Here is a 12,767-nt window from a genome sequence, read left to right as displayed (position 1 = left end):
AAATTCAGAAGTGAAAACACGATTTAGAGAAGGTGATGTATTCTGTATTTGAATTGTTAAAATAAACTCAGTTAAATAGAATAATGATTTTAAGTAAAACATCAAACATTTGTAGCTGAGCATTAATAATCCTCTAATTTGTTGGTTGCAAGTGTTTTTTCTAGAAAAGTGGAAGAGACATGAGGAACTGAGGTCGTTTGGGAATATTGATGCATATTTTTCCTTGTTGTCTTGTCTATATCATGTACAATTAACTGAACATCAGTGCAGAAGGAAAGCATTCAGTCTTCATTTTGTGCAGATAGATACCAAGTATAGTAATAGCATTGTGCCAAAACAGGGAGTAGAAAGATGGAGAGCTTGACTAGAAATGAGTGTAAAGATATTGTTGTCAGCTGTTTTGACCTATTTATGAACAGCTTTGCCACATTTCTAACTAAATTATATGTGAATATCAGAATTACCTGCGAACAAAAAAAAGCCATTCAGATTGACATGATTCTTGATTGTCAATATTTTGTTCTCTCATTCAGTTATGCTCTCCATTTGTTTCTCAAATATCCTCAGGTTTTAGTTCAGCCTGTGAAAGTTCCCCTGCACCCTGTATACGTATCTGACACACAGTTTTTTAATCTACAAAACACTTTCTAATAAGTCAAATTTTGTCTAACTGAATGTATTAATCTATGTCTTAACCTCTGCATTGGTTTGCAGCAGGTAACATGGGTTGACATCTGTACTATTAAGGATCTTATGTACTTCAGTCAGTTCAGTTGTCTTCTTACCTAACTATTTAAGGCTAGGCTATCTTCCAGTGTGATAACTTGGTCACTGTGGCAGGGTAGAATGTAAAAGTTCATATTAAGTCTTCCTCTTACATATAGTCCATGTGTGAAGATTAGATTAATTTAACTTTTAAAAGAGCTAAATATATATATAACACTGTCAAGTGTTTGATGGGTATAAATGCCAAAGATGGAGAGCAGTTATTTGGGGAAACACATATGGTCGGTAATAGGAAAAAAAACCTATACAAATTATCAGACTTCGTGATGTATGACTTTGCAATAGTTTAACAAGAGAAATGAGGGAAAACAGTAGAAATGTTGTGGTGAGAAATGCTCCTGCATTGGCAGAGAAAGATGGCCTGGATGGACTTGTAGGTCTTTCCCATCTTCTTCAATTCTGTTTATCTATATTTATGTGAACTTCATAACTGGAGAGAAGGAGAGAAACGTCTAATGGCCATATAAAATTCACAAAATTTTCACTTTCACAAGTATTGGACTTTCTAGGAGCTCTGTTCTTATCCTGCGTTTAGGAAGAATGGACATTTTTATATACCATTTCAGTTCATAAAGACCTTTTCATAATGGAGAGAATTAAATTGATACACTATACTTTTTCAACTGTAAATCCTAATGTAGTGCTAACTTTTTATTTGGTCATATGTATTCTTCCAGTATTTACTTTGTAAATCATCCCTTGAACATCCCCTGGCTTTTCTCTGGATCCCTTTTCTGAGAGACATTCCCTATAAAAAATTCATGCATATTTTTCTCTTCAGACTGTGAAATGCAAGGTCAAGTCTGCTTTGCTCTGTGTCTGAAACTAGACACCTAGACAAAATTTACTACATCAAGTAATATTTATGCGAACATTGGAACATATGTCCTGCAAATGACTGCATAATAGTTTAGACCTTCCCACCAAAAATGTTACAGATGTCGCTTCATGCTTTAAACAAATCTGTTTTATTTCTGAATTTGATAAACTTGGTAAGAGTGATGACTTAAATCTGTTGTCAAGGTGAATGATTGAGTTTCATGCTGTAAGTTCTTTAATGAGTTTTTTGGTCCCAATGGAATATCTAATTGAGACTCTGTACTCCTAAAAGTGATACAGAAAGATAGTGTCCATTGGTGTTAATTTCCCTGGCATATCTAGAGCTAATGAATAAGACTCTTCTACATAGCATGGTTTAGAACAGTGTAGGTTGACCTATGCCTCTGAACTAGGGCATACACAGTATGTTAAGTGAGATTCACAATAAAAGGAAAACAGATTGCAGTATTTAGGTGAGGGGGAGGGGAAGGAAGAGTTGCTTTATTGACTGTTCATTAATGAAAAAATTAATTTTTTAGTTGTCTCATTTCTCAGTTATGAGCCAGCTAGGGTGACCAGATGTCCTGATTTTATAGGGACAGTCCTAATATTCAGGGCTTTTTCTTATATAGGCTCCTATTACCCACTACCCTCTGTCCCAATGTTTCATACTTGCTGTCTGGTCACTTTAGAGCCAGCAGTATGTAACAGGAAGGCAGTAATACACCTAGGCTCTTCTTGTGGGTTGTGGTAAGACTGTTTTGCTTATATTTTGGTTATTTTATCCATAACTCATTTATTTCCTTAAAGTATTTTGGAAACTCTTTAGTCATGGATTTAATAATATTGTAGAAGCAATTTAGGGTCTTTTTAAGGTTTTATATCTATATTTTGTTTGAAGCTCCCTTTTCAGTGAAGCTTGGCAAATTTAGGTCTTTTATGTCTGTGCAGACTGGTCTCAAAATTGAGGGACAGCCCCGAAATTTAGTTTCATATGAACAAGTGCATCACCTGTTTTAATGTGGACTGGAGTATGCATGACTCGGGCTGTATTTTTTTTCCACAAAGTTTCATTTTCATGGAGTAAAATGGCAGACGTCAGGGGGCAAGATAGCATTTTATAAACACATTTTAGTGACCTTAACAAACAGAACTATGTTAAGAATGCTTACACACCTGAGAAAAGAAACAAAGAATTTCCATTTCCGTTTGTGGTTACTGGACCCTTACTATGTTCATAATGTATTCTCTAGGAGGTTGAGGAGTGAAACAGTACTGTTAACAAAATAAAGCTCTAGCAACTATAAAAGTGAGCAGACATTCTAGGTTTTCTTTCATCGTTATGCTTGATATTTTATTTTTCCTCTGCTCTGCCTTTGAATGTTCTAGTCCCCTGAAACAAGGATCCTGCTCTCGTGACTGGACAACTGAGGAGGAAGGAAAGAAAAACACAGAAACAGTACTGTTTCTTTTTGGAGAATTTTCTCCAGAGCCGCCTGTGTTTTCTTCTCCCTTCTCTCCTGCTTGCTGTCAAAGATGTGATCTTCAGGGTCAGGTCTGTTGGCTCCAGCCAGTGCTCAGTGCTGAAGGCATGTGCCCTCAGATTGTTTTTGATTTGCATACTTGGAGTTCTCTTGTACTCCTTTTTTTTTTTTTTTGTACTGGACAACCAAATATTAAGTGAGACATTGACTGAAATTCTAAATTTCTTTTTTGTGCCCCCTGAGATTAGTTTTTCACAGCAAAAAGTCTGTTTCCTATTTTCTGTGAATCTATCATGACCATAAAATAGTCATATGATTATTTATTCTAAGAAACTCAAATTCAGTTTGGTATCCAAATGATTCAGAAAGGAAGTAGAACTCATCTGATATTTGCTTGCTTGATTTAATTTGTACCTGTGCATTTATTTTACAGGAGGTTGTTCCTTTGATGAGCCATTTAGCTCCTGTGGATATAGTCAATCTGATGATGATGATCTTAACTGGGACCAGGTGAACACACTGTTAAAGCCCTCATCTGATCCATGGATGCCATCAGGTTTGTTTTCAGCTGAAACTCATTTTCTTTTCTTTCATTTTAGCTTGTAGCGCTGTGTGACAGTGCTATTGGTAGAACATTGCATTATCTAAATCTTATTGCAATTGTAGTACTTAGCTCTTCAATATGATTTGGTTAACTGTGCAAAACGAAATTATATTGTGTTATGGTTAAAACTGTAGGCAAAAGGTTTCAAACTTTGATACCTTAATTAGGGAAGAGAGAAGAAAACTACAATGAAGGAATAAAAATTAATATTATAGTAGTAGTAGTGGAGAGAAATCTTTTAAAAAGGAATATTCAAAGGGAAAAAAATCTTGGAGGGAAAACAAAGATGGTTTTAATATTTTTTTTTAAACAAACTGAAAGGTAATACAAACTGTTTTGAAGAGCAACACTCAAAAAAAGACTAAATAAGGGGCCAGATGCAAAATACTGAACGAAGTTCTGCTTATTATATGTGCTGTATGCACACAGTATTTAAAAAGCATTTTGATTGTGGTATCTCATGAAGGGAATGTGCTGTGGCCACAATCCCTAGATTCCAATGCAATATTTATTTTATTCCATTTCCATGAAATGCTCTTTTGCCTGTATCCTCTACCCCACATGTAAGAATTCAGACCTGTGCCTCAGGGTTGAAAACATTCATGGATATAAAATTCATTATTGATTATTTTCAAGGATGCCTTCCTGTGGGTCCCAACTGTACTCCCTGACTGCCAGCTCCTGTGATGTTGGCTGGGTAGCTTTTAGATACCGAGACGTCATGTAGTCATTGCTATCCACCTTCGAATGCCAAAAATAAAAACATCACCTCCTGAGTGCAGTGGTTTTTAACAGTACAGCACTTCCTCTGTATTAATGAACAGCACCAGCTATTATGTATTACCCTCACACTATATTAAGAAAATTATTTCTATTTTAAATATACCCAGACGGTTTGATAGCCTTACAGACTGGTGGTGGTGGTGGTGGTTGTTGTTGTTTCATTAATGTCCAGATAATTTAGTGCCGTAACGTCCCAGTACTATACCTTAGGGGTTTGCTTGAAATCCCATTAATTGTCTTCTCTATATAAGAATAAGAAAATGCTATTAAAGTGTATTTTTAAAAATACATAAAAACTATTAGAAGCAATCACTGCATGAGCATACATAATAGTCTTTTAGTACACGCATCTATTGTTCAAAGACCCCTTCTTCAACCTATTATAATAATTCTGCCAACTAAGTGATATAAAAGGAGAGTTTAGGGTCTAATCGACATGGCTGATTCTTAGTAAGTTTATAGCAGTAGTTGTCTAATGAATTTAATTGGCCAGGCCACTTTGTCAAAGAGAATTATCTCATGGGTCCTAACCTCCCATTGAACATTACAGTTCTGCACTGCTTGGTTCCAATGTTTCATTCAGTGTGACAATGGATGTGTAAAGTATGTGCTGACTTTTGGTTATCTACCATGCACCCTTTCCTAAATACGTCCTCAGAGGTCACCAAATACATGGGGGCATGGAAAATATTATTCACCAGAGAGCAGGGGGTTGTTGGATGGAGAGAAGAGAGTAGGAAGGGCTGGGGAAATTTGAGGGGCAGATGTAAGTGATAGTGTTGTTATACTCTGTGGTAGAAATGCACATGGCTGGTTGGAGGGAGAGGAGAAACATCCTTAGGAATCTTGCAAAAACCTGGGATTTTGGATCTACAGCAGTTATATGGACCTTCTTCCTAGAAAACAAGAAGCAGGGAAAGCCAGGGTGCTCTCTGGATATATATCTGTCACTGCCAGTCATCTATTATTATAGACGGAATCAGATCTGGTGTTGACACTTGCACTGAAATGCCTTTCCACTTTCCTTTCAGTTTCCTATGTCTAAATTAGAACTCTTTAAAACAAATGCTCCTGTTGACTGACTGACTACTGGGATTTGACCTTCGTGTTAGAGTTCATCCTACTTGTTTAAGGATGTTTTAGAAGATTCCTTATAAAGTTGGTCCTTGTCGTCTAGCCCTGCCACTTGCTGTATAAATTTCTGGAGCATTTCATTAATGAATAGTAAAATTTCTCAAACAGGTGCTAGTGCAAAAGAATCAATATCTTAATACTTGAATTGCTTTCAGTACAAACCATATCTTCTTGTCCTCAGAGTCGTCATGGTGCTAACAGTTCAATGTCTATTTGAGGGTTTCTCGTCAACTCTCCCTCTTTCTGTTCATGTAAGGGAAGAGATTTCAGGAAGTTTCCCCAATTTGGGGCTATTTGGAACACCTCAGACGGGTTTTTGCTCTACTACAATTTGATAAATGTACTTTTCAAGGTGCTCAGTTTCCAAGGACGATGATCTAGTTAATGTAGGTAGTGTTATTGTTAGAGAAAGGAAAATGACTTGTATGTAATATAATTTATCATATGTCACTTGACTTGATTCTTTGTCCTCCTGCCTTCCTGTCAGAGTGGGAGGTGAAAATCCTTTGTGTTAACTTCCTGGTTATCTAGTTACATGGATATTTAATTTGGGAATAAATTGTATTTGAGAGATTAAGGAGCTCTTTTCTCTCCATTCAGAAAGGAAGTGAAATGTTCTTGGAGTTCTGGACAAGAACATGGACAATTGCTCTCTGGAAAGGACATACATACTGATCCTTTGAAAGGTCAAAAACCCCTTTGAGAGCAGAGGAATTTTCATTTGTCAAACAATAAAGGCAACAGATTCAAGGGCAGAGATCCAGTCAAGTAGTATCAATTTTTTCTCGTCACTTGGTGTAGACATTTTTTTTCTTTTCTTCTTGTTCAAATCGTTTTCTTGACAATTTTAATTAGTTTTCAGTTAGCCTTGAACAATGAGTTATGCGAAACGTTAAAAAAAATTGATTTGAAGTAGTTTGTCAGCAGTTTCTGAGCTACATATTTTAGAAAAACTAATTTCTGATGGTAATGAATAGAACTTCTTAGATTAATGGTTTGTGGGGAATTCTTGGCTTTCACAGCAAAAAGCTTTATGCAACAGTATTAAAATACTAGACTAAAACAAGTACACTCAGTTCAGTAGTCCCTTGGCAACAGCAAAATTAATGTATATGACATGGCTAATTTTAGGCAGTATGCTTCAGTGAGTGAGTTGATGTCAAAATATAACATTTCATATTAATTAAGTGGCAGTGGGGGGAAGCACACCATTTAGTTCTTGAATTGGGTATTTAATTTATTTTACTCCACAGAGACTATTAAAGGTTAAGGTAGCTCTGCTTCAAATAGATAGCTGTGTTAGCTTTAAGCAGTAAACTATTTAAATAGGACCAAAAATAAGAAGTATTATATTGCAAAAAAAAAAAGAGGATTTTTAGAATTCCTAATATTTACCAAAATTCTTTTGTCAGATTTACAGTGTTGTAAAAACACATTTGATTCCAGCTTTTATTTTTAATGCAGTTCAGAAAGATGTTACAACACTTCGCACAATGGGGTTCTGATCTTAATTGGGGCCTTGGCATGCTACTGCACTGCAAACATAAATAATGAATTAATTGTTACTAAAAGAAGTAGGAGCATTCATTGTCCTGTTTTATTTGGAAACTATCATCAATTTACTATAGGTGTTAATCTGAAAATGGATAGAACAGACCAAGAAAGGAATGAAATTTGTGCATTTATACACAAAATCATATAGTCTGAATATTTGTTTAAAGTATTACGAGCAGGGCCGGCTCTAGCCATTTCGCCGCGCCAAGCATGGCGGCATGCTGCAGGGGGCGCTCTGCAGCTCGCTGGTCCCGTGGCTCCGGTGCCTGCGGGAGGTCCACGGGAGCCGCCTGCCGCCCTCCCAGCAACCGGCAGAGCGGCCGCCGTGGCATGCCGCCCCAAGCAAGCGCTTGGCGTGCTGGGGTCTGGAGCTGGCCCTGGTTACGAGTCAAGTGTACAGGGAGTCAGCTGAAATAAACAGTTTAGTTTTAGTGTTTAGTTTAGTAACTTATTTCAGAAAAGATGTTCACAGGATGAAGATAAATTCATTTAAACTGTAAATTTGGCTTCACAATTACATCATCTTATTCCTGCACTTGAAAATTCTATACCAATGGTGGCCATTCCTTCTCTCTAACCCTCCATCTCTCTCCTCACATTCTTACTTTATGAACTTTTATCTTTTATAAATTATATTAGAAAACCAGATTTGATTAACATAGTATAATATTCAGTAGTTACATCTAACTGCATAGCCTGACTGAATTCCTGCCCCTTGTTACTTTGACATAATGGCATGCATGCCTTACTGAAAATTGTGCAAATGATTAAATCCTGTTATAGCTGCAGGAAAATGTATGAAGAGCATAAGGAATTATTTTGGACCAGTGATCAATATCTGACCTCTTACTAGCAGACTGGGTTAGGAGCTGAGTTTTTGTTTTAGGTTAATTGTCCCTTGGCTGGGATTCCTGCTAATATGGTCCCTAGAGATGCCACCTCCTCCCCCCAATGTGTTTGTACCATATAATGAAATAATAGGCTGTAGAAGAAAGCATTTCTTCATCCAATTACAATCTGCTCTCTGCCTGATCTCAGGCTCCTTTCCACACCCGTTTTACTCCTTTTCTCTCTCTTGCTTGTGTTCTGTTTCTATCTCTCAGGCCTGGTCTACACTACACGTTTAAACTGAATTTAGCAGCGTTAAACCAGTTTAACCCTGCACCTGTCCACACAACGAGGCCCTTTATATCGATATAAAGGGCTCTTTAAATCGGTTTCTGTACTCCCCCCCGACAAGAGGAGCAGTGCTGAAATTGGTATTGCCATGTCGGATTAGAGTTAGTGTGGCCGCAAATCGACGGTATTGGCCTCCAGGCTGTATCCCACAGTGCACCATTGTGACCGCTCTGGAAAGCAATCTGAACTCGGATGCACTGGCCAGGTAGACGGGAAAAGCCCCGCAAACTTCTGAATTTCATTTCCTGTTTGCCCAGCGTGGAGTTCTGATCAGCATGGGTGGCGATGCAGTCCCAAATCCAAAAAGAGTTCCAGCATGGACCGTACGGGAGATACTGGATCTGATCGCTGTATGGGGAGAGAAATCTGTTCTATCAGAGCTCCGTTACAGAAGACAAAATGACAAAGCATTTGAAAAAATCTCCAGGCTATGATAGACAGAGGCCACAGCAGGGACTCAGCACAGTGCTGCATGATAAGTGTAACGGAAAGCCAAAGAATAAAATGGAGGCTTATGGAGGGAGGGAGGGGGTACTGAGGACTCCAGCTATCTCACAGTCCCCGCAGTCTCCGAAAAGCATTTGCATTCTTGGCTGAGCTTCCAATGCCTGTAGGGTCAAAAACATTGTCTGGGGTGGTTCAGGATGTATCTTGTCAATTTACTCCTCCCCTCCCCATGAAAGAAAAGGGAAAAAATCGTTCCTTGCCAGTTTTCAGTGTCACCGTATGTCTACTGCATGCTGCTGGTAGACGCGGTGCTGCGGGACTGAACAGCAGCATCCCCCCTTCCTTTCCTGATGGCAGACAGTACAAAATGGTGGAAAACCATCATCATCCCGTGAGTGCTCCTGGCTGGCCTCGGTGAGGTGGGCCGAGGGAACCTGGGTAAAAATGGGAATGACTCCCTGTCATTCCTGGCAGATGGTACAAAATGCTTGGTAACTGTCTTCATCATAGCAGCTGGAGCCTGAGCTCCATCAGCCCGCCCCCTCCCCAACTTTCGTGTCTAAAGAAAAGATTCTGTACTCCCTGGACTATCATAGCAGTGGGAGGCTGCGCTCCTCTCCTCCACACCCTTTAATGTCCTGCCTGGACTATCATAGCAGCTGGAGGTTGCCTCTCTCTCATTTTATCTCACTAAAAAGTCAGTGTTTCTTATTCGTGCATTCTTTATTACTTCATCACACAAATGGGGGGACATTGCAACAGTAGTCCAGGAGGGTTGGGGGAGGAGGGAAAGCAACGAGTGGGGTTGTTGCAGGGGCACCCTCTAGAATGGCATGCAGCTCATCATTTCTGCGGGATCTCTGGGGCTCTGACCCAGAGCGGCTGTGCTCTCTGGTAGACTTGCCCCATATTCTAGGCAGGACTGACTCTATTTTTAGACAAAACATAAAGAAGGGAATGACCCAGGGAGTCATTCCCATTTTTGTCCATGCGCCCCCGGCTGACCTCAGCGAGGCCAGCCAGGAGCACCCATGATAGCAGCAGACGGTAGAAAATGATTGATAACGGTCATCTCATCGCCAATTTACAATGGCAGATGGTGCAATAGGGATGGTAACCATCTCTGCTACCTTACAAAGGCAATTGAATGCTGCTGTGTAGCTCTGCAGTACCGCTTCTGTCAGCAGCATCCAGTACACATACGGTGACAGTGACAAAAGGCAAAACAGGCTCCATGGTTGTCATGCTATGGCATCTGCCAGGGCAATCCAGGGGAAAAAGGGCATGAAATGATTGTCTGCTGTTGCTTTCACGGAGGAAGGATTGAGTGAAGACATTTACCCAAAATCACCCTATCATAACCTTAGTCCCAGATTTGGACCTTAGCGTCCAAAATATGGGGGTTAGCATGAAAACCTCCAAGCTTAGTTACCAGCTTGGACCTGGTACCTGCTGCCACCACCCAAAAAATTAGAGTGTTTTGGGGCACTCTGGTCCCCCTGAAAAACCTTCCCTGGGGACCCCAAGACCCAAATCCCTTGAGTCTCACAACAAAGGGAAATAATCCTTTTTCCCTTCCCCCCTCCAGGTGCTCCTGGAGAGATACACAGACACAAGCTCTGTGAAACTACACAGAGTGACTCCCCCTCTCTGTTCCCAGTCCTGGAAACAAAAAGTACTTTCCTCTTCACCCAGAGGGAATGCAAAATCAGGCTAGCAAATCCAACACACACAGATCTCCCCCCCTGATTTCTTCCTCCCACCAATTCCCTGGTGAGTACAGACTCAATTTCCCTGAAGTAAAGAAAAACTCCAACAGGTCTTAAAAGAAAGCTTTATATAAAAAGAAAGAAAAATACATACAAATGGTCTCTCTGTATTAAGGTGACAAAATACAGGGTTAATTGCTTAAAAGAATATTGAATAAACAGCCTTATTCAAAAAGAATACAAATCAAAGCACTCCAGCACTTATATTCATGCAAATACCAAAGAAAAGAAACCATATAACTTACTATCTGATCTCTTTGTCCTTACACTTAGAAACAGAAGACTAGAAAGTAGAAACTACTTCTCCAAAGCTCAGAGAAAGCAGGCAGACAGAAAACAAAGACCTCAGACACAAAATTCCCTCCACCCAAAGTTGAAAAAATCCGGTTTCCTGATTGGTCCTCTGGTCAGGTGCTTCAAGTGAAAGAGACATTAACCCTTAGCTATCTGCTTATGACACACCCGCGACACTGTTTTTGCCCCATCATGCATTGGGATCTCAACCCAGAATTCCAATGGGCGGGGGAGACTGCAGGAACTATGGGATAGCTACCCACAGTGCAATGCTCCGGAAATCGACGCTAGCCTCGGTACATGGATGCACACCACCAAATTAACGTGCTTAGTGTGGCCGCGTGCACTCGACTTTATACAATCTGTTTTACAAAACCGGTTTATGTAAAATTGGAATAATCCCATAGTGTAGACATACCCTCACATTCTAGCATTCCCTTCGTACCTGTCCCCATCCCATCCCGTTCCCCCCCCCCCCACACACACCATGTACACCTTTGCTGATGTCCTGCCAAATGCATCGTGGAGCCTCAGTGTTCTGAAGATAGCTTCTTGCTCCAAACTCATTATCTCTGGAGTTTCCTCAGAGAAGCCCCAGAGTGGCATAATAATAATTCTAATACTTGGCCACTTAATGGTGCTTTACATTATTGTCAAAGCAGAGTACAGAGATTCTTGAATTATCACATGCCCCTGATATGCATAGGAATGTATTTACGTAATACATGAGATTTGTAGAGAGCAGCTGGCCCTGCAATTATGAAACCTCACAATGACACTTGGTGGGTGGCCAAAAAAGTAGGGAGGGGAGGCAGAACTTGGATCAGGAAAAGAGAAGAGAGCAATGTAGCTGAATGGATAAAGAATGAGAAAAAGTTAGGATGTAGGCTGGAGTTGGGGGATCTATGTCAAGGAGATGACTGTACTCAGACGGAGGACAGGAAGCAGGATCAGATTCTAGATCACAGGATTGAGAAGGAATTAGATAGGGATCTGCAGAAAAAGGTGGGATGAAAGAGAATATTCAAATGGCTCAGATAAGAATCTGAAGTTGTTCAGACTCTTCTGAATCAAATAATGTTCCCCTATTATCAGTTTGCATGCTGCAGATGTGACTCTTCTCACTGATTGTGTTGTAGTGATAAATGTAAGTGAGAAATAGAAATATTACCAATAGTGTGCTTATGTGTTTGGCACTTCCTGCGTATAATTTTCACTAGTGTTCTTGTAATAAAATACTTAATTCAGTTGTGCGCCCTCCTTTCTGCTTCACAGTCCTTCCTCAGTTAATTTCCAAAGTGTAGTGGAATCATTTCTCTTATCTGCGGCAGCAGTTTGATGTCAATGAAACAATGTCATTGAATTCTCAGAGTGACTGATCTCTCATTCTGTTGTGATTTCGGATTGTTCAAGATCAGTTGTAAATCATGCAGTCACAGGCTACCTTTTGGATACTCAAAAGGTGTTCTAAGTTTAACTACCTTCATACTATTCATAAATGTGGTATTGGTCAAATTTTGAGGGAGGAATTTTGTCTGTATCGTGTAAGATGAAAAATATGTGATTTTCATAATTGTTTTTGGATGTGGTTATGCTTATTTGCGTCATGTATACAGAGCACTGCTGAATGCATAACAATACACATACAATTCATTGGCAAATTCACATAATGTTTGATGCAAATGATTATATTTTAAGTAAGTGGCCTGTTAATATACGGCTAACTGATATTCCATACAATGAGACAGTGATTACAGTAAGTCTTTAATATTAAGGACCTTTAAGTGGTTGAAGTTACAATTACACAAATTTATTTTTATGTCAGAATGTCATTATCCCTCTCTGGAAGGTGGATAAATCTAATAGAAATCAATTGATTAGCCTACTATTTTAAATTCAAATAGTGTCTAACCA

At 39.4% G+C, this 12,767-nt stretch overlaps 1 protein-coding gene across 7 annotated transcripts in view; it reads left to right on the top strand.

Moving 5' to 3' along the window:
• PTPRM (protein tyrosine phosphatase receptor type M) overlaps positions 1 to 12,767 on the top strand; it is a 729,462-nt gene that overhangs the window by 176,918 nt on the left and 539,777 nt on the right. For all 7 annotated transcript variants that reach the window (XM_050942101.1, XM_050942100.1, XM_050942099.1 and 4 more), the window contains exon 2: positions 3,523 to 3,645. In XM_050942101.1, coding sequence (XP_050798058.1) covers positions 3,523 to 3,645 — 123 coding nt within the window. The remainder of the gene's footprint in view (positions 1 to 3,522; positions 3,646 to 12,767) is intronic.

Source organism: Gopherus flavomarginatus, chromosome 2, assembly GCF_025201925.1.
Source record: "Gopherus flavomarginatus isolate rGopFla2 chromosome 2, rGopFla2.mat.asm, whole genome shotgun sequence".
Taxonomy (NCBI): Eukaryota; Metazoa; Chordata; order Testudines; family Testudinidae; genus Gopherus; species Gopherus flavomarginatus.
Note: the sequence above shows the minus strand (reverse complement) of the source record. Positions and strands in the feature narration are given on the sequence as shown.